The 21,038-nt window shown below is 52.4% G+C and overlaps 7 protein-coding genes across 7 annotated transcripts; 2 read left to right on the forward strand and 5 right to left on the reverse strand.

The window, feature by feature from the left end:
* Positions 1–334: 334 nt before the first annotated feature.
* STEHIDRAFT_51428 (uncharacterized protein) lies at positions 335–6,745 on the forward strand (the record flags this gene model as incomplete). Its single annotated transcript, XM_007300407.1, has 27 exons — positions 335–391; positions 447–595; positions 644–791; positions 841–1,086; positions 1,144–1,338; positions 1,398–1,541; positions 1,595–1,906; positions 1,957–2,181; positions 2,243–2,500; positions 2,555–2,722; positions 2,774–2,882; positions 2,941–3,060; positions 3,123–3,298; positions 3,350–3,549; positions 3,603–3,821; positions 3,877–4,026; positions 4,077–4,236; positions 4,305–4,433; positions 4,485–4,691; positions 4,746–4,923; positions 4,979–5,088; positions 5,141–5,308; positions 5,364–5,489; positions 5,543–5,800; positions 5,856–6,102; positions 6,159–6,205; positions 6,326–6,745. The coding sequence occupies 27 exons, from the start codon at positions 335–337 to the stop codon at positions 6,743–6,745; spliced, it is 4,926 nt and encodes a 1,641-aa protein (XP_007300469.1).
* A 221-nt stretch (positions 6,746–6,966) lies between these two features.
* STEHIDRAFT_154154 (Aldo/keto reductase) lies at positions 6,967–8,222 on the reverse strand (the record flags this gene model as incomplete). The annotated part of the gene is made up of 5 exons (XM_007301229.1): positions 6,967–6,999; positions 7,110–7,230; positions 7,324–7,562; positions 7,625–7,989; positions 8,078–8,222. The coding sequence occupies 5 exons, from the start codon at positions 8,220–8,222 to the stop codon at positions 6,967–6,969; spliced, it is 903 nt and encodes a 300-aa protein (XP_007301291.1).
* Positions 8,223–8,804: 582 nt separating this feature from the next.
* Positions 8,805–9,978, reverse strand: STEHIDRAFT_52367 (Aldo/keto reductase; the record flags this gene model as incomplete). Its single annotated transcript, XM_007300476.1, has 5 exons — positions 8,805–8,955; positions 9,026–9,264; positions 9,340–9,689; positions 9,769–9,860; positions 9,932–9,978. 5 exons carry the CDS (start codon positions 9,976–9,978, stop codon positions 8,805–8,807), a joined length of 879 nt encoding a protein of 292 aa, XP_007300538.1.
* A 717-nt stretch (positions 9,979–10,695) lies between these two features.
* On the reverse strand, positions 10,696–12,167 carry STEHIDRAFT_137783 (uncharacterized protein; the record flags this gene model as incomplete). Its single annotated transcript, XM_007301230.1, has 5 exons — positions 11,662–12,167; positions 11,517–11,577; positions 11,450–11,495; positions 11,242–11,301; positions 10,696–10,966 (listed from the first exon to the last, which is right to left on the reverse strand). Exons 1-5 carry the CDS (start codon positions 11,884–11,886, stop codon positions 10,696–10,698), a joined length of 663 nt encoding a protein of 220 aa, XP_007301292.1. The 5' UTR covers positions 11,887–12,167.
* A 1,653-nt stretch (positions 12,168–13,820) lies between these two features.
* STEHIDRAFT_129165 (uncharacterized protein) lies at positions 13,821–15,619 on the reverse strand (the record flags this gene model as incomplete). The annotated part of the gene is made up of 3 exons (XM_007301231.1): positions 13,821–15,055; positions 15,110–15,426; positions 15,480–15,619. The coding sequence occupies 3 exons, from the start codon at positions 15,617–15,619 to the stop codon at positions 13,821–13,823; spliced, it is 1,692 nt and encodes a 563-aa protein (XP_007301293.1).
* Positions 15,620–15,843: 224 nt separating this feature from the next.
* STEHIDRAFT_119349 (uncharacterized protein) lies at positions 15,844–16,886 on the reverse strand (the record flags this gene model as incomplete). Its single annotated transcript, XM_007301232.1, has 3 exons — positions 15,844–16,077; positions 16,202–16,293; positions 16,443–16,886. A coding segment is annotated over one exon (222 nt), but the record flags the coding sequence as incomplete, so codon positions are not given.
* A 1,784-nt stretch (positions 16,887–18,670) lies between these two features.
* STEHIDRAFT_119352 (uncharacterized protein) lies at positions 18,671–21,029 on the forward strand. The gene is made up of 8 exons (XM_007301233.1): positions 18,671–19,162; positions 19,259–19,404; positions 19,498–19,639; positions 19,737–19,784; positions 19,852–19,912; positions 19,999–20,041; positions 20,106–20,548; positions 20,647–21,029. The coding sequence occupies exons 1-8, from the start codon at positions 19,143–19,145 to the stop codon at positions 20,836–20,838; spliced, it is 1,095 nt and encodes a 364-aa protein (XP_007301295.1). The 5' UTR covers positions 18,671–19,142; the 3' UTR covers positions 20,839–21,029.
* Positions 21,030–21,038: the final 9 nt, after the last annotated feature.

Below are 21,038 nucleotides of genomic sequence, written 5' to 3' on the forward strand. Positions count from 1 at the left end.
CGACGATGACATTGATACCCACCACTACATCCAGACTCTCATCTCCCGCTATGTCTCTCGCGGGCGTCCTCTGAACGGATACTTTCTCGTGTGCTGCGTCATCGAGGCCCAGTGGACCATTCTATCGCAGACACTTTGTCCCCCAGGCCCAACGCCGAGAAGTACCGGATCCGCTCCTGTAGAAGCTGCAGCTGCGAACGAAGCATGGTCCGCTCTGACGCGCCACACTGCCGACGAATCTACTGTGGTTGACTCTGCCGTGCAGGTTTCACTCAAGGCGACACTAGACCTGGCCATGCAATGTTTCTCGGAACTATTGGTCCAGATTGAAGAAATGGAATCCGAACCTTCACTAGACACGTATGCCTGGGAGACAATGTCGGAGAGTCTGGTGGGTTCTTGTTCTGACTGTTACAGGTGGACCCAGGCTCACAGTCGCCGCTCAGAAACTTGCTTCTGTTTGCGCAGTTGCTCTCGGAGCTCTGGACGATAGCTTACTCTCCCGCCTCAGAATTCTGCTTAGCACAGAATCTCCCATCTCGGATAGCCTGGTTCAAGTTGCTGCCCTGAAGGCTATCACGGTGCTCGTACAACAGTAAGCCTCCACAACACCACCGCTGCTGCATTGCTAACACCCCACCAGCTTCCCAGAAAATGCATCGTCGATGGCCATTCATTTACGCCGCTTCATCACCTCTCCTCTTCCCGCCTTCGAGTTTGAGTTCATCAGCGAAACGCGCGCCCCAGCCACTCTCGCCGCAGCTGCTAAATGTTTTGCTCTTTGCATGAAGGTGTGCTTTATTACATTCTCGCATGCAGCTTTAGTTGACATAGATATAGCTCGCTCCAGGGGACGACCTCGTTATGTCTAACATATACTCCCTACTCAATTATATCGCCGCTACCAGCAAGGAGACGTACGATGTCAATGGACCCTTGAACGGCGGCATGAACGGCTCAGACCACAACACGCTCTACTCGATCGAAACCGGTTTGCGTGCTTATACGGAAGATGAACGCAGGCTTATCGGTATCAGCACCATATCCGTCGTGGCAAGGTTGGCCTTGGACTTTAAAGAAGAAGAGGTATGTCATACTGTCCCGTCACACGCCAGTTTCTCATCGCTGAACACGATAATGTAGGTCACAAAGCTCACTATAGCGATGCTCGTTCAACGTCTTCGTGCAGCAGAACCTACAGTGGAGGCAGCTATCGCCCACAATCTCGTCGACTTAGCGTTGGCCGCTCCTGAAGAATCCTTCATAGACATAATTCGGGCTTTCTCTACACTCAACCTTTCCGCAAACATGGACGACCCTCGTTTCTCGAACAATATGGTCGGTCACATAGAAATAACACACGGTTGATGACACTGACCGGCCCCTTTGCTTCCCAGGTCCTCGCGGCGCAGACCAGGCTCGCTCAAGAATTGCATCAACGACCAGAGTTCTACGACATATACCTCCTCGAGCTATTGACGCTATTCCGCGACAAAGGTGTGGCGATCCAGAACATTTCTGCCTCCGTTCATCAAAACAAGGTGACACCTCTTTTCATATCTATCTACACGCAGCTAATGCAGTTGTATTCAAGGTGGAAGAGATGATCGAGCAGTTGGTCTCGCTCTTGTTACCCATCGATGCTCTCCTCGGTCACACGGGTTATCATCCGGAGAATACCGCCACGCCAGAAATGACTGCCCAATTCCGGGACATGTGGTTCTTGTGCACTCTCTTCGACTTCTACGCCTCGGACGAGAAGGGTGTCTCTGCCACGGATTGGAGAAGACCGGCTCTCTCTCGCATAGCTGTGAAAGCCCCAGCACTGGTGTCGGAGGAAGCCCATGAATCACTTGCTAGTGACATTGAGTATAGCAATGTTCTGCGCCAGGACTATGCGCGAACGGTAAGACAGTCGATGCTCTGGTGTATTAATTACCATTGACGTGATCCCAGAACTCGCCAAGGCACCGTACCGCGCTCTCGAAGTATCTACCGAACCATTTTTCGCAGATTCGTTACCTCTCACCGGCACAGGTCGTTCTCTTGCTCACAATGCACCAAGTCGAGAGCATGCGATCAGCTACCGGGCGCCCAGCTTCCCTAGTGCAGTATTTCGTCAACAACAGTGTCAATCAGCAGACCGAGCTGAGTACTTGCATGCAGTCAATGGCGATCAGGGTAGGAGTTTGCAGATTACAGCCGTTGACGAAAGCTCACACTCGTTGCTTTGTTTTTATAGGTTATGGATGGCTCGGAGCTCGAGTTAAGCGTGCAAGCGAGGAACCAAGTGTTGCCAGAACCTCTATCGAAAGAGCTTCAGAAACTGCTTGTCGGAAGCACACACCGTGTAGCCAAGGCCCGAGATGTTGCGTTCCAATATCTCAATCGGCTGCTCGTCTCATTCCCGTCTCTGCTGTGCGACCCGCCATTGGTTTTCGCTATCTTGGAAGTTCTAACTCTTCTACGTCGCTCATGCGAAAACGAATTGATTGACGAGGTTTGTTCGCAAAGTCTGCGTGGACTACTACGCTGCTGACGTTTATTTTTACAGTACAATCCAGTCTACGAATTCTACTCCGAAAGGGCGAACATAACGCTTCAGCTCAGCGATGATTATCAAGTGCGAGACGAGATTCTGGGCAAGCTTGAGCGCAGTACGAACACCTGGTTTGACCTTGCCATCGGCCGCGCTCCGATGGAGCTCCAAACCACTTTGCAGGTAGATTGACCTCACATGAGAGTCTGTCCACACACTCACATCCCTTCTCAGAAATACCTCGCCATTAATCAGTCATTGACGCCGGTGGACTCTGTTGATTTGGGTGCCTCGATTGCCGAACGATTTGGCAAAGTCATAGGACCGGTTGAGCGGAAGCTCTGTCAGTTTTTGCTTTGGCCACCATAACGCAATTTTGCGTACTGAATCCTCCCCTCTAGCTTCTCTTGCCACTTTGTCGAAGCACAAGCCGGACCGTGCGAAGACCCTGACTAGCCAGATTGCGTCCAAGGCGTACTTCGCTGGCGAAATTGCAGGGCTTCGCCTTGCAAGCCGACGCGGTAAATATCCACGGTTATACCATCTATATTATCGCATGCTAATGCCCCTTCCCTCGCTGCAGGCCAAAACATCGAAACGGCCCCTACAGACGAGGATCCTGTTGCTGACATCGAAGCTCTCAAACAGACACTCGTCAAGACCCTCGATGATGTCCGCGAGAGACACAGTAGTTTCACCATCCAGGACGTTAAACGCTTGCTCTTCCGTTGCTCCTCTGCCATTATCGCTATGTCCAAGGTACATATCTCCGTGGCATTGTCTGAACTAATCTGCTGATGCGCATGGCAGTATGATCATACCCTGGTGCACCTCTGTGTCATGCTACCGTTCGAGGTCTTCACGCCGGCATCGATCGCGGCTGCAATTGAAGTCTGGACATGGGTTATCTCAGAGCGCCCTGAATTCGAGATCGCTATGATGACCGAAATTCAGTCGGCTTGGATGATGTCGATTAAACATGGCAGAGGCCTCTTCTCACCAACTTTGAAGTGAGTCCTTCTCGAGCTTCTCCACTGGAACATCACTCAATACATCCCCCCAGTTACGACGATCCCTTCTACCATCCGATTGATTATGCGCCCACCGACAAGGAGATCCTCGACAGACTCACCAACAACGCCCGTCGCCACCTTGGGCCACATACCTTGATTCTGCAGATGTTCTTCAGTCGTTTGCAGGCCGCACGCTATCGCAAGCCTGGGATCATGTTCCTCTTGCAACGCATGGTGCTCTATTCTGCCAGGGCCCACCGAAACCTTAGGTGCGCCTCTGAAGCACTTCTGCATTTAAGGACAAACTAATTGACTTGTCCGAAGTACTCATGCTCTGGCTCGAGAACCAAGATTCTCGTTCTTACTGCTCGCATTCGAAACGTTGCGCAGCTCCAGGCTTGATACGTTCTGCGAGCACATCCTTCGGGAAAGTCTTTATGTTGCCGCGTTCTCCTGGTTCGCTGTCCGACCACAGTATGTGCTACGTTTACTGATCGGGTGGTAGATACTAAATCACTGCTCAGATGGTCTCATGGAGCGAATCGGCTGCAAATGGAGGCTGACATCAAGATATTGAGCGAATTTTTGTCCATGCTGAAGCACGATTCTGCGAGGCTGTCGCACCACATCTCCAGTCTGTCTGCAGTTCAGGCAGCCGCCATGGATTCAAGTGAGCATCTCTCGGTCTAGTCTTTCATATAACATCGTCTGAAGTCCACACTCGACCCTCAGCCTACGTTGACCGCATCAAGAGCATGAGCACCCCATTAAAGCTCCTTGTGGAGAATGAGATGTATCGACTCTCCGTGTGGGCGAATCCCGTCGGTGAAGCTAAGCGAGGACATGACTACGCACAGACTGTGGAACGCACCATGGTAGAAGTAAGCAGCCTACTTTGTGCCAAGAGGCCATCGTTGACATGCATACTTTAGCACACTTGGATAGCCGCCATTCGCACCGTATGGGAGGTGGACCCCGCCATTGCCATCCATTTTGCGGAGCGATTCAAGCACCCTGTCGTCACGAATGAAGTGGCGCGGTCCGTCCGTTCAGAACCTCGCAAACTGCTTCATGTAGCAGACGCTCTGCAATTCTTGGTCGGTGATAAGTTGGACGCCAGCGTTCATCGCGATCTAAAGGTGTGTCAAACTAAGTTTCTCCTGAGGTTACAGTTCCTAACGGCTTGAGAACAGTATCTACTCGTCTGGGACCCTGTACCTCCTGTCATCGCCGTGTCGTATTTCGAGCGTCGGTTCCAAAACAACCCGCTCATTCTTCAGTATGCGCACCGAACCCTAGAGCAACATCCAGTGGACCTCTCTTTCTTCTTTGTTCCTCAGATTGTGCAGGCTCTGCGCTACGATGACCTTGGTTAGACTACCTGTGCTCTATGCGTTAACCAGTTCTCTAACGTCACACGTGGCAGGCTACGTCCAGCACTTTATATTCGAAGCAGCAAAGATCTCGCAGCTGTTCTGCCATCAGATCATCTGGAACATGAAGGCTAACTGTTACAAGGACGATATGGCTGAAGTCGTGAGTTTCGTTTCTTAGGATCACCACCTACTTGATATTAATGTCATTGCAGGAGGACCCTATGAAACCCGCCCTCGACGCTATGACTGACCAGATCGTGGACTCGCTCTCCGGAGAAGCGAGAGACTTCTATGACCGAGAGTTTGGTTTCTTCAATGAGGTCACCTCCATCTCAGGGAAGCTCAAGCCTTATATCAAGAAGACCAAGCCGGAGAAAAAGGTCGAATTTGTCTCTGGCTGCGAATCAATTTAGGGAAACTGATGGGTATGCGTAGGCCAAGATCGACGAGGAGATGGCGAAGATTGTTGTCGACGTTGGAGTTTACCTACCCAGTAACCCAGATGGTCAGGTCATTGACATCGACAAGAAGTCTGGCAGGCCTTTGCAGAGTCACGCCAAGGTTGGTCACTCATCCATTTTGTATATGCAACCTCTGATACATGGTTTTGACAGGCACCGTTCATGGCCACGTTCAAAGTTCGCAAGCAAGAGGTTATCATCAGCGAAGATCCCGACGCGCTTACCACCGACGACGAGGGCGAGCGCCGCAGGGTCCACGACGTCTGGCTTCAAGCTATCTTCAAGGTTGGAGACGATTGTCGTCAAGATGTCCTTGCTCTGCAAGTCATCGCGATGTTCAAGAACATCTTCACAAGCGTTGGACTGACTCTGTACCTGTACCCGTACCGAGTTACTGCGACTGCTCCAGGGGTATGTGCCGTCGTTTACCCGTTCATACCTCTTTTGTGCTTATATCCTGTTGTAGTGTGGCGTCATCGATGTCGTCCCCAACGCCACTTCTCGTGATGAGATGGGTCGTGCTAAAGTAAACGACTTGCTCGATTTCTTCGTCGCCAGATACGGCGGCCAAGACTCCGTCGCGTTTCAAAAGGCCCGCTTGAACTTCATCCAATCCATGGCTGCGTACTCCCTCGCTTGCTACATCTTGCAGATCAAGGATCGTCACAACGGTAACATCATGATTGACGGCGAGGGCCACATTGTCCACATCGGTGCGTTTTGGCCGATCCTATTCTGTAGCTTGTTATTTATGACATTTCGGGTCCAGATTTTGGGTTCCTGTTCGATATAGATGAGTCCTTCTCCCATCCCATTGTCTCCTGTATGCATGGCCTGACTAGGTTCTCTTTCTCCCCTTCGCGTGTTTACGTCCTGGAGTGAGTACTTTCTTCATAGCATGCCTTCCCACAAGCCTCATCCTGACCTTCTTTCCAGGGTGTCAAATTCGAACCTTCATCTTTCAAATTGAACCACGAAATGGTCGTGCTCATGGGCGGCCGCTACTCCCAAGGCTACGCCCTCTTCCAACAACTCACCGTCAAAGCATTCCTCGCCATCCGACCCCATGCAGAACAGCTTATCAGCACCGTGCAGCTCATGCTCGATACGGGTCTGCCCAGTTTCAAAGGTGAGGGCACGATAAAGAGGTTGAGGGATAGGTACGCGTTGGGGTTGAATGAGAGGCAGGCCGCGGAGTGGATGATGGCTATTGTGAAGAATGCGCATGAGAACGTGAGGAGTACGGCGTATGATGAGTTCCAGAGGGTAAGTTTCGCAAATTTTCTCTTCTTTGAGGGAGAACTGACGAATCTTCATTGGGTCGGTTGCAATTATAGCTTCAAAACGGTGCGTTGACGTTCCCGTTCCCGTCAATTTCGATTGTATCCATGATGCTGATCAACTTTCCGTATATACAGGTATTCCGTACAAGTGATCCATTCACTGCTAGCATACATCCTACTAAAGCATCTTCTTTGGCGCCGAATATACCCAATACTTGTTTATCATCACAATTCTGCATGATCATCATAGCTTGCTCAAAAGCTACCATTCGTTCCCTTCCGCCCTCGAATGAGCTACTCTTCCTCCTTGCCCGGCCAATAGGTCATCTGCGCACAACCAAAGGAAGTGTCAATATTAACTCCGACTTTCAAAGCGACAGAAGGTGAAAGACCCAAGCAAAAAGCCCAGAAGGGGCGAAGACAAAGAAGTAACATACGAAATGCCTATGATGTTCCTTCGCGCCCGCTTCGTCAATCGCTTCTACTTCTTCGGGCGTAAGGTCTGGTGCTTCCGCCGCAGCGAGGTATCCTTTCAACCTCTCTTCCTGCTTCGTCGTCCTATACATAAATGACACAGACCATCAGTCGCCCATGGGCGAGTCACCAGCAGACTGAGACTAAATAAGAGGACAGAATGAATTCAGAACGTACGTGACGAACACAACACCTTTCGCCCTCTGCCCCGCCATCAACACCGCACCCTCAGAAACCGGCATGCCTGCCGTTTCGGACAATCTCTGCGCCACACTGGAGAGCACGGTGTCCAGAGTCGCACTCCTGGATCTGAAAAGAGGTGACAGACCGGCGAATGAAGCGGTCACGATACCGTGTTTGTCATGGAACGCGAGAAGAGAGGCCATGGTGTCGTGGACATGGGGATGATACTCGATCTGTATCTGCGGTCAACAACCTCGTCGAAGACGAGAAGTATTCGACTTATGATAGAGCTGACCTGATTAACAGCCGGAACGATCCTCGCGCCCTCCATGACCTCCTCCAACTCCCTCTCCCTAAAATTACTAACCCCCACACTCCTAGCCAACCCCTCCCTCTTCACATCCTCGCACTCCCTCCACACTTCCCTCAACTTACTACTACCCTCGCCGGCAGGCTCACCCCATCCCATCGGCGTATGCATCAAAAACAGATCGACGTATTCCACTTGTAACCTTGTCAATGACGCCTTTAAGCTGTCCCGGACGGTTTCCCCGGGAGCAAGTTGGTGGAATTTGGTGGTTATGTAGAGCGTGGAGCGATCGACGCCGGAAGAGAGGATGCCTAAACCGAGGGAGGCTTCGTTGCCGTACATCTGAGCTCCTGGTCACCATGTATGTCAATGTATAAGTAGAATCAAATGGTCAGAAGAGGTTCAAATGGTATAGCAAGGAGAGGAAGGGATGCGTACCGTCGAGATGCGTGAAGCCGGCCTTGATAGCAGCCGTCACCATCCGCTCGCACTCTTTGTCTTTCTGGTATAATGCGGTACCCGTGCCATATCCAAGCCAGGGAATCGCGTTCCCGTCGTTCAATTTGATGGATGTGTTAGCCATTACTCATTAATTCAGTGCTGGCTGGATGTTTCGTGGTCAGTAGATGTAGAGACGGATATCGTGCTCTGTGAAAGGACAAGGAGTGGGTGGAGCCCGTAATGTTAATATGGGCCTTTATAGCCCCATTGACCAGTCGAAGCTCCCAGCTGCAGACCCAAGGGAACGTTCGGACTCCCGATGACGATGACGCACCGCTGGATACTTATAAGGAATCAGAACTTGAGCTTACATCCAAGAATAACATAGCAGCGACCACGACTGAAATGGGTTTGACATAGAGAGAAAGCGTGGAGGCCAAGGTCCAGGCGATTGAGTGGCCATGCTCACGGTCTGAGGGATCGTCAACGTGCCTATAGGCTATTTGGCAGAGTGACATAGCCGTCCATCAAACGTCAACATACAAACATAGTGATACAACTTCCTTGTTTCGAAGCTTGTCTACAACAATCGGCTGATCCGCGTAGTACAATTCATTTCCCGTCCGCAAGAACGCCTCATGCCATTGCCTAATCCGAAGGCCAGAAGCTCGTCTGTAAACGCCAAACCAAACCAGTCAATCAGTCAGCATCGGTCAGTTATATTCTAATCCCGAGTGTAAGAAGAAAAACGTACGAAGTGCCTATGGGTCTCCTGCGCTCCGGCTTCGTCGATAGCCTTGACTTCCTCAGCCGTGAGCCCCTCGACGTCCGCAGCGGCGATATACTCGTGCAGCCTCGATTCCTTCGAAGTAGTCCTGCATCACCGCATCGACAGAGTCAGCCTCGCTTTCTTCGGAAGCAAAGAGAGAGGTGGGATGAACGTACGTGACGAACACGACTCCCTTCGCCTTCTGCCACTGCATGAGAACGTGACCCTCCTGGATCGTCTTCCCCGAAGCCTTCGAGAGTCTCTCAGCGATAGGAGTAAGCACCGCGTCGAGCGAAGTGCCCTTCGAACGGAAGATGGGAGATTGGCCGCCGTAGGATTCGGTTACGATCTGGTGTTTGGCGTGGAATTCGAGGAGGGCTTGCGATTCTTTGAACAGGTGGGGGTGGTACTCGATCTGCGGCCCAGAGCACCAGTTAGCCCCTATTCCGACGACACACATTCAGGAAGGGGAAAACCAATGTGAACATACCTGGTTGATAGCAGGCACAGCACCTCCACCCGTCGTAAGGACTTCAATATCCTTAATCCTAAAGTTCGAAACGCCAATACTCCTCGTCAACCCCTCCTTCTTCAGCTCCTCAGCCTCCGTCCACAACTTCTTCAGCTCTCCCTCTTTCTTGAACGCCACGGGGGTATGTATCAAATAAAGGTCAACGTAATCGACCTTCAGCTTCTTGAGCTGGTCCTGCAGGAGCGATTTGAGAGACTGGCCCGGGGCGAGTTCGTGGAATTTGGTAGTGATGTAGAGTTGGGAGCGAGGGACGCCCGAGGCGAGAATGCCGGCGCCGAGGGAGTCTTCGTTCGCGTAGGCTTGGGCGGCTGGAGAGATGTGGATGTGTGGGATGAGATGAGATGCGTTGTATGGTGGGTTGTGGAGATGGGAGAAGGACGGTCGTACCGTCGAGGTGGGTGAAGCCTGCCTTGATGGCGGCTACGATCATGTTCTCTGTGTCCTTGCCGTAGAGGGCAGTGCCAGTACCGAACCCAAGCCTACAAAGAGACAAACGACGATGAATATCACCGGTCAAAATCCCTGGGTTACTTGCGCACGCGACGCGTACCATGGGATAGTGGTACCATCGTTAAGCTTGATAGGGGTATTGGCCATCTTAAGAGCTGAGCTGGAAGTATACGGACGAAGTCGAAGCAAGTGATTGCGGGGTAGGTAAGGTGGTGGCCGTAGAGCAGATCGATGGAGGAGAGATGGTCTGCTATTTATAAGGGTGGCCCTTGAGAACATGAGCATAGAATGACTGACATTGCGAATGAGATGACGGAGCCCGAGGGAGATCCTCACGGCGCGTATGTAACCATCCGATATTCCCGTCGGAAAACGGACCAGCTGTTCCGCCCAGCCCTCAGTAGTTTCAAAAAACTATCCAGGCATGAACATTCTGAAGAGGTCTGCCGTATGATCATAACGGCAAAGTATTATATGAACGCTATCAAGGCGAAACGAACAAGAAATGCACAAATACATCCTAAACGCCACTCGCAAAACCCCGAAGAAAACCTGCCCTAAACAGCTCCCAATAACCCTCGCTCTCTCCTCCAACCCTCCTCTTTTCTCTCATCTTTTAACAACTACCCAGGCGCTGTCTTACCACATAAAGGGCCCGCAATCATACTTCCACAGCAGCCCTTCATCTCCAGCGACCTCAGACGAAAGTTTGTGCACTCTTTGGCTGGTCATCCAGGCGTTCGCCTTATGGGTGGAACCGGTCACCTGGTGTTCCGACATCTCTTATGTTCTCGTTCGATACCTTTTTTGTTGTTCTCATGTGTATATCCACTTGATCCGAAATACAATGACTTTCGAGTCCCATCATGCTGCATCACCCTCGTCGAACACCTTCGAATGCTCGAAAATTTCGGATGTACGAACCCACTGACGCGACTTTGCTCTCACGTTCTTTCGTACACACAGTGACACCCAGCGCGAGCCGAACAACAATTGCCTTTCCTGCCTCTGCCTCCTATGTCGACTGTTGGAGTCATAGGAAGCACCAACGTACTCAACGTTAACACCTGGATCATCTATCACTCCCTTCTTCCATCCATACGCAGCATCATCGTATGACCTCCCATGGGTGCCCCTATCCGCCCGCAACGTCTTCCGCAGGTCATCATGCGTATAAGTATCACACAATCCTGTCTTTCAGAGCTCCTTCGTTAACGTTGGTCTCCGTCATCGTCGGAATGCCAGTCTTGCCGATGGCCGAGCAAGTAACTTAGTATCCTAAGCTTTGACAGTCACCCGGTCCACTTCCGATGGCGATATAAAAAAAAATCAATCCCTGAGCCTCTAACTATCTTCCTAATCCTCCACACTCGCTACCCGCCCAACACCTTGCCTTGACCCCCCTCTCACCTCGTCCCCTCATCTCCCACAGACTCTTCGACATCATCTCCCAAAGCCCAAAATCCGCACCTGGACACAAGTACCAATCCCAATATTCCTCGACACTGAACAATCCAGGCTCAGCAAGCATTCAACCACGATACGTCGCGCAGGTCTCGGTGTTCTATCGACGTGTACAGTAACAGTCCTCCCGCTCGATACTTAGATAAGTCCTTACAAAATCACAGCACGACAGTTCGACAGTTCGACGTTTCGACCGCTGCCTGCAGGCTACACTGGCATACCCTTATGCGATCCCGAGCGAACGAATCCCTCGGAATGAACCTTGCTCTCCTCCGCTTCAGGCTAAAAGGCGAGATGGGAATCGGAGATGACATTCGCTTAAGCGGATTCCTGCCCGGCTGCTGATCGTGGCCGTCGAGCCCCTACTCGACGTCGTCGTCCTCCTCCTCCTCCTCTCCTCTTCTTCTCTTCCTCCTCCTCTCCTTTTCCTCTCCTCCTCCTCTTCCTCTCCTCCTCACGATAGCACTCGCCAATACCGGCATCGAAGGATTCCTCAAGCGCAAGCGGTGTGTAGGACGAGTAAGAGTAACGCGGAGGATGAAGCGCATAATAATGATGGGAAAGCTCGAGGCTGACAGTGTTGAGAGTCATCCATGCCAACGTACAGTAGATACTGGTTACGAGTCTGATGCCAACGCGCTTGGGTAATTTTAAATCAGTAAAATCCTAGTTATAATAATGTACTCTTTGGAGAACTAAAACAAACTCTCTCTCTCTTAGCTGTCTGTCCGTCCCAGCGCCCCATTTATGACTGCATACTTTACCTTTTCTTGGTCCTCAGGCGCAGGCTGATGATGGTTCGAATCCGCGTTTTCATTCCTTTTATTGTCGTATGTACTTTATCCTCCTCGTCCGATATTCACTATTCAATCACAAAAGTCACAAACAAACAAAACAAAATGGCAAGTAAGAAGGAAGGAAGGAAGGAAGTAGGCTGAATATTGTATTTTGAAAGTCCGAAAGGGATGAATGAATGAATGAACGGGTGGGCGGCGGCGGCGGGGAAATGAAGGAATGAACGAAAGGGCAATGTCTAAACTTGAACGAAGGAAAGAGGGAAGGAAAGAGTCTAGTAGTTCGGCAAAACAGATTCAACGTTCAGCAGAAAGGAACGAGTAACCATTCAGCATGATAAAAAAACAGACAAGAAGAAGTGCGCGCCACGTAGAAGTGAAAAGTCGAAAGAGGAAAATCGAAGGATTAGGAAAGGGGTCGACTGCAAGGGAATGCGGGTCTGGGTATAAATGTGGATGGGGATGAAAGGATCTCAGGAGGATATGAAAGACGAGGAAGATGAAGGGATGAGGAATGATAGCGTATGACCACACAGTCCAGATCAATGCTCAATCCTCAACGTCCAAAAGCAAGCAAAGTGAAAGTCGAAAAAAAGACAATTCGAAAATCAAACAGCGTTCAAGTCTCAAAAATCAACAAACGAAAGAAAGAATCCATCGAGTCATCGAGTCATCGTCACGGCGGGCGTGTAGCGTGTAGAGAGGCAGCGTGTAGAGCTCTAGAGCTCTAGAAGAGGGTTTCATCCGTCGTACGGACGGGACAGAGGGGCAGGGTGGGAATAGGGGCAGGGCGGGACGGGGAGGGTGGAGGTGGAGGTAGAGGTGGAGGTGTGGTGTGGTATAACGTGCCGTGGTATAGCGTGTCATGGTCTGTGGTAAGGTAAGGTAAGGTAAGGTAAGTTTATTCGGGGTCGTAGCATACGATGAACATACTAGGGAGGCTGGCTAGCGAACTTCAAACTTCAAACTTCAAACTTCAAACTTCAAAAAACAGAAAAAAGGTCAAAAAAAACGACTATCAACAGTCCTAGCTGCGTAAAACCGCAGCTAGCCAAAACACGGGCACCGCTAGGTATACGTAGGTGTTCCCGATAAGAAACGGAGTTTTACGCCCGTATGTGATCACAAGCAACCAGCCTATCAGGGTTCAAAAAAACGGCGAATTCGTCAGCATCAAAGCAAAGCAAAGCACAGGGGGGGGGGGGGGGGGGGGGGGGGACGCCAAGCCAAGCCAAAGAAAACGAGAGCACGCGGGAGGGGATAGGGCTGCGCAAGGACTCACAGGTATGGCGATGCAGATGCTCATCACATCACTTCCGCCGTTGTTGGTACTCTCGGTATTGCTATTGCTTCTCCAACTAGCACTTGTCCATCCAGCTTGATTCCCATTTCGAATACTCGCCACACGCTCGTACGTGGCAACAGCTTGAACTTGTTCACCACAAGGTCACGGGTGGGCAAACGAACGGGTGTGGTTAACGGAAGCAAGTAGCAAAAAGCAAAGAGAATGAGAGAAATGAGAGAAATAAACACTAAATAGCTTAAAATAGATCAAAAATTCAACAATCAAAAGTTCGGATTATACGAAATGTTCGAAGGGTGAATGTTCGAAGGGGTGAAAGTTCGAAGAAAGAAAAGTTCAGCTGCCTGCCTGCCCACCCGTCCTCACCACGCAGCATTAAAAAAAACCCCACGTCCACCCATCATTAAGTCTGTTCCACCACCCACCCCCTATACATCCCCCACCGTCCCCGTCCGTTCCTCCTTCCCACCCGTTCCCATCCCCAACCCCAACCCACCCACACCGCCGCTAATCGTCGGCATACTCACCGACCTCGTCACAGGCGGGACCGGAACACTCAATCCCCCGGGCGTCACGACCTCGATCAGCGGTGCTCCCGCTCCTGCTGTTCCTGCCACGCCACCAACCCCGCCAAGTACCCGCTCGTACTCACTCGTCGGGGTCGTGGGCGATGTGGTAGGTGATGACGAAGGCGGTGTTCTCCGGCCTATGGACGGCAATAGGTTAAGTGCTTGGCCCGGACGCGTGACGGAGGTCTGATGGTGATGGTGGACACTAGCAAACGTCGCAGCAGGCGAAGATGACGCCGAAGTCGACGCGGAAGGCGTATGTATATGTGATACCCTCGGTCTAGGCGAAGAAGAGAGCGAAGAACTCGATGCGTTGCGTGATGAGAGTGGTAGTAGCACGGCGGCGTCGGAAGATCTGCGCGAGCGGAAGAACGGGACTTTCTTGTTGTCCGGTTGCGAGTAGAGCCATGTAGCGCAGAGGACGACGGAAGCGCCGACGACGAAGGGGGCGGTGATGGGGAGGTGGAAGAGGCCTGCGGAGGCGAGGAAGGAGAGGACGATGGAGAGACTGGTGGCGAAGCCTTTCATGATGTTATCCGCGTATTTGATGACGAGCGCGGTGATGAGGCCGCCGAGGACCTGGGTGAGCACTGTGGCCCATGCCCAGGGGGTGAAGTTTGCGAAGATGTGGGAGAGGGAGGGGACGGAGTGCGCTGGGGTGTCGGGGGAGGAGGAGGGAGCGAGGATGATGGGGACGAGAGCGGGGAGGAGGGAGAAGAGGGAGAGCTGGACGTTGCGGACCCAGAGGTCGCCCGAGGTGTTCTTGAGGACCATCTCGAAGTAGACGCCGGCGAGACCGGAGGTGAAGCAGGCAGCAGCGACGGCTAGGAAGCCTCGGATGGGGTCCATGACGTGTGCGCCGGAAGAAGCGACGGCAGAAGAATCGGCCCCCTTTGAGACACCACACTGGATCTGAACGATGCCGACGCCGAGGGCGAGGAAGAAGAGGGCGACCCATTTGAGGGGCGTCAGCTTTTTCCGGAGAAGGACGACGGAGAAGGCTGCAGTCGTGAGGATCTTCATTTGATAGGTGACCTGGAAGGTGGCCGCTTCGAGGTTCGAAGCGGCGACGAACTGGAGATTATTCTGAATAACTATGGGGGGATTCGGTTAGTGATACGGATGTGAGAGATGTGGAGAGCGCGTACCATAGAGTATAGCGGGGATGGAGAGCTTCCAGCAGTCAGGTCTAAACACCTCTTTCCCGAGTCGCCTGCAGCGGGAAAAGAAGACGCGGGGATTGAGCGCAGAGGCGAACTTTTGCTGGGGGGGGAGGGAGAGGGTATGTGATGGGGAAGTGGTATCGAGGCGGGAGAAGGCGATGAGGAGGGAGATGAGGCCCTTGAGGAGCTCGGTGGCCAGGACGGCAGAGCCTGCGGAGTAGGTCTGGTCGGGCGGGGTGGAGACGCGTGAATAGTGCATGAGGAGCGTGAGGGATGCATTCTGGACTGCCAGAGTCACTAGACTAGAGCAGCACGTCAGCACGTCCGCCACATTGGCAGGACAGAAAGCACGCACGAGATGTATTTGAGAGGGACGCCGAAGAGCGAGGGCACGGTGGGCGACGCCGTCGACAGCGGCTCCGCGGGCAGGTTGTCCTCCTTCACTGCCGGCTGCTTCGCCGTCCACACCAGCGTCTTGTCCGAGTAGTGCGCCATCTCTTGCGGCTATTGGGAGGAGGGTCGATTAGCGGAGGTCGTATACGAAGGCGTTCGCTCGCAGCATCCACCGATCCGCGCGACCCTTTTCTTGCTCGTGCGTCCCTTATGTAAGCCACCGCCTCTACGTCACTCCACACCCTCGTCTTCCTCTGTCCTCACGATAACGCCTTTCCCACCGCTGACATCACTCGCGACCGTCTCTCGCTCAGTCCTTTCTTCGGACCACACACCCCGAAGTTACACAGCATTCTCACAGACCGTATCTTACAACAAGCAACAGCGCAGCGGATTCCGTCCTCTCCATGAGCCACTCCATCTCCTGGTACCTCTGGTCTAGCCACATCCATCCCTCCAAGAACTCTGTACTCTGTGCTTCGGTGCTCAGCGCACAACGCTCAACGGCTGCGTAGCATCGCCTTGTAGTTCCTGATCAGCACCTCCGCGTCCGACGCAACCTGTACCAGTCCCATCAGCTGTCAAATTCATCCGCCACACCGATTTCGCGATAAACTTGCGTGGAATAGCCAGCCAGAGCGAAGGAAGAAGGATGTGAGAAACTGAAAGGAAAGGAAAACGAACCTGTTCGTGCTCTACAACCCCCGCCACGTCCTCCCGCACCGTCCTCTTCAATCCTCGGAGACTCTTCGCGCGCCTCTCGGGCTGTAACGCGACTGCGGTGGAAACGCACATACACACATAACACACAAACGCTGCGGGTCAGCCTGAGTTCTAACTTCTTGCTTCTTGGGTCTCCTGATATCATCCAGAGTCTCTCCGAGGGGATGCAATTGGGATGGGATGATGGTAGGCAAGCACTCACTCCGCCTACAAGCATCATTGATCTCGTCCACCCGTCTTCCCGCGATATCTCCAACAGCAGACAGTTCGAGCGCCGTCTTCATCGACACCTATCGTAGTCCATTCACACCAGGAGTAAGTTTTTATATGGAGAAGGACGACGGATAGAATGGATGGGTCACGGACGCTCGCGTCGATCCAGAGCCCTTCCCCCGCGCTCTGCATCTGCATCTCCCTCGTCCTCATCGCGTTCTTGTTCTTGTTCTCCGATCGGAGGAGAGACGCGCTCAAGATGAGGTCGTCGCTGATCGTGTGATACATCCATCATACATCATACATCGTGGGCGGAAGATAGGTCAGTACACATCCATCCATGTCTTGCGCCAGGCGACCATCTCGCGCCAGGGGTCCGACGCGCAGTGGTGGAAGAAGAAGACAAGAGACAAGAGAAAAGGGTACAGAGAAAGTACTCACATATACGCGTTCCCCTCCTCGACGTAACTCTCCGCTTCACGTCTATACTTCTCGCTCTTCGCGTTCAGGTCTTTCTGTCTTGCGGCGCGCGGGTTTGTTTTGGATTTTGCTGCGTTCTCTGGAGGTGGAGGTGGGTGAGTGAGTGGGTTCGAGGGACGTAAATGTGGGTTCAAGGGACGTAAAGGTGGATTCGAGGGAGAGAAGGTGGGTGAGTAGTGGGTGATGTGATGTGATGTGACTTACTTCGGATCGCGTCGAACATCTTTAGGAACATAGCGCTGCGTTGTCGTGTCGAGTTATCAGTCATTGAGGCTCACAGACAGACGTCAAAACACAGAATAAAACTCACCTAGAATCTTCCTCATCATCCGCCTCTTCGTCCTCTTCCTCATCGTCATCTTCATCACCCTCCTCGTCAGAGTCCTCCGCGTCGTTGTCGTCGTTACTATTCTCGTCCGAGCCTGATTCGTCCCTGGAGAACTTCTTCGGGGCGGCTGCGCGTCGTTGACGACTTTGACCTTGAGCTGGGACTGGGACTGATTTGGTTTGTTTGGCTTTGGCTGCTTTGGTGGATTATAGGTCAGTCTAAGTCTTGATGGGGGAACGTAAGGAAGGGAGGCGGGGCGTGGACATGTATGGCAGGGAGGGATAGGGGTGTATATATGCGCATACATCTAGTCGTTTACGGGGTGGGACTGGGAGTAGGAGGAATGTGGCTACATGAATGACTTACCGTTAGACGGCGGCATGTTCGTTGATGTATTATGTTTTTATGCTTGACAATGATATGATACGTGTTGAAGCTATAGCGCCGAAGTGGAGGTTGAGAGAGAGAGGTCAAGTGGCGAATCCCCTCGTCCTTCCCAAGAATTGTGGCGTCCAATCCCTTCCTTCGACGCGTCTTCGGCTCCGCCCCCACGCGTCTCATTCCAAAATTCCCACACCAATTCCCCGGCTCAACAATGTCCGATCGACGTCATTGCTATCTGCGACAATCACACAATCACATCACAAAAAAAGGATGATACGTCACGCAAAAGCGAAGACCCCTTTTTTGTCGGCTTGGCTTGGCTTTTGACGGAGTACACGTGTTCGTACTCCAGGAGGAAGGGAGGAGTCTTTGTTTATCGGCGGGACGGCGGGAAAAAGGTGGGGATTGTGGGTGATTGTGGGGCTGTGGAGTCGGAAGGAAGAAGGGAGAACTTGAAGTGAGTAAGTAATCGATCGCGTGGATGGGAGGTTACGTAGAAGGAGGCGATTCGAAGGAGGCGGGGAGGACGGAGGCGAGGAGGATGACGCGGTTGGGTGTGAGGGCTTTTTTTGGAGGTGGGTGGTGAGATGGGGGTGGGAGGAGGAAGCGATGGTTCGAGTTCGGAGGTGGTAGTAAGGTGTGTTTTGTCGTGACTCTTCGTCGAGCTTGTTGTAGTCTGTTGAGTCGAAAAATACGCCTCTACTTGATAGCAGTTTCGGGACTTCAAGGCAGTAAAGAGATGTGAATGCCAGTAACAAGTGATAGTAATTTTATCGAGTGCGCCAAGAAGCGTCGGAAGCATGTTGAGATGTTCTAATCATCAGAATGAAAAGTAACGCCACTGTGGCGCCTCTCCTTCCTCCTTATCACCCATCCTCGGATTCCTCCTCCTTGCCATTGATCTCCGTGACAGCCCAAGACTATCCACGCCTTGTCCTGCCCTCCTTTCCCTCTCAATAAACCCAAAAACAACCCAGTCCATCCCACTATCCCACGTGCATCAACACATCAAACAACCTTCACGCCGCCATCAATCGGACGTCGAGCGCTAACAGGTCCTAACGATCAAATTCACGTACTGGGCCGTTCGCGTGGACCGATTTATTTGCATTCCCTTTGATATGTGCCCAGGACAGGGACGGACGGCCTGGTTTGAGGTCCGTGCGAGGATGCGGGTGAGGGGAGGGGAGGAGGTGCCCCGTGTTTGAGTTGCAGTTCTTTGTCACTGTCCGCCATCGTGAGCGGGATCCTGGACCCTCCCGTCGTCGACTTCGACTCTTCGCGATTTCAGTACCTCTTGGTCGTTCCTAGTGCTTGGAGATTGAAGATTCTGCTTTGACTGCTTTGAAGCTTGCACAGGTATCACGGCCTCGACTATGTTCACTTCCGCCCCTCAGTCTGTTTCGCGCTTTGCCAGTGTATCTTGCTCGATCGGGCTCCTCTTCCTGCTCCTCACGTCCGACTCGAGAGCTCAAATAAGTACGCCGAATTGTACGGATGACACTGATTGGTCATGGGTGAGCAAAAGTTCACCACCACCATAATTTCCACGCCTTTCCTTCAGCCTTCAGGAATCGATATCGTGCGCGATCGAATACTGAAGCTTTGAAAGGTCGTATTATTATGATGCTGACTGCTGACTTCGATATTCGTTTCTGTCTGTGTGTGGATGTGTGGATGTTTCGTCAGTCGTACAACAGTCTGGAGCAGAACCCGTGTAAAGTCGCGGCTTACCTCGAAGCGGTGTGTAATAGCGGTCGTACGTCTCTCTTCTTCCCTCCTCCCTCCTCCTTCGAGTATCTCTGCTGCTCGGGATCTGAATATGTGCTTTTACGTTCCGCAACGAACGCAGAATTCTCCATCCCCACCCTCCTCCCCGATAATCACTATACCGGCCCTACAGTCGCGAATACAGACAATCTGTGTAAATGCAATACGGTCGTTTATTCGCTCGTTAGCGCGTGTGGGGGATGTCAGGGTGGGGAATGGATACAGTGCGTTTTTTTGATTCTTGTTCATAAGGAGGAGGAAGAGGAGGAGAGGGAATTGTCGGGTTGTTGAGATGTGTGTATTGACTGTTTTCGTTCGTAGGTGGTCGGAGTGGGCGCTGAATTGTAGTAGTGTTGGTGCTGATGGAACGTAAGTCTGCTTGTCTTACACCTTCACTTCATCTATGCGGATTAACCGACACTTATATCCCGTATAGTCTTCCGGAGTCTATACCGAGTGGCACGCGGGTGCCGGGCTGGGCATACTTGACGGTAACGGTCAGTATTAGCCCTTTCTGTGTTTGAGTTCCTCGACTTTCAGGATGTTGATATCTGCGCTTTGCATTTTTTGAAAACCTACGCAGGACTCCGACACTTTTGATAACGTCTCTGCCAAAGCGGATACCTGTAAGTCCACCCCTCCCTCCTGTCATCCTGCCCTCACACTCACACGACTCAAACCCGAACCCAGCCGCCGTCGAATCAACAGCCACCTCCGGCCCAACAACAGTCGCCACCTCCACCCTCAGCACCTCCAAATCCGCCTCCGCATCCGCAACAGGAACCAAATCCTCCTCCGCAACCTCCTCCGCCGATTCTGCTTCCCAACCCACAGAAGTCACCTCCCGGACGTCAACACCGGCCGGAGCCATCGCAGGCGGGGTCGTGGGCGGCTTGGTGGGCCTGGCGGCTTTAGTTGGATTGGGCGTGTGGTTTTTGAGGAGGAAGAGGGCGAGTGGGGGGCCGGATTATAAGGCTGCGCCGAGTGTGGAGGATAGGAGTGAGGTGGGGGCAGGGGCGGCGGGGAGGTATTCGGGGTATGGGGTTGGCGGGATGGGAGGAGGTGGGTATGAGGGTGGATATTCGGACGAGCGGTCGCCTTCGAATGAGGGTGGGATTCCGATGAAGTATTATGTGCGTCTCATTCTTCCCTCTCTCATTCATGTTTCGTATCTCATCACTCTGCTCATCCGCTCGTCCCCGTCTCCGTCTTACTGCCTGATATGCCACAGGACCCCTCCGACCCAAGTACATATCCCGCGACGACGACGACTCCAGCATCCCCCGGCCCGTCAGGTCCCTCCATACACACGACCAACAACACGATCAACACGACTTCGAACACTGGCTCTGCCAGACCTTTCAGTCAGAATGCCTCGACGTTTGGCGGGGCGTCGCATTATAGCGGTTTGCCGGAGGTGTAGGGCTCGCACCGTCTTTCTGGTGTTTGAGCGCTAGAGTGTATGGGCATGGACTATTTGCGTGATTGCTTTATTGTTTGTTTTGGTATTATTTCATGGTTCCGTGGTTTGGTATACCTATGCTCGCTCATGTTTGGACACTCTGCACGATCCGGATGTGTCGTGCTTTATTTATATATCGATGAATCAATAATGTCCATTAA

This window comes from Stereum hirsutum (genome assembly GCF_000264905.1).
Source record: "Stereum hirsutum FP-91666 SS1 unplaced genomic scaffold STEHIscaffold_3, whole genome shotgun sequence".
In the NCBI taxonomy this organism is placed as follows: Eukaryota; Fungi; Basidiomycota; class Agaricomycetes; order Russulales; family Stereaceae; genus Stereum; species Stereum hirsutum.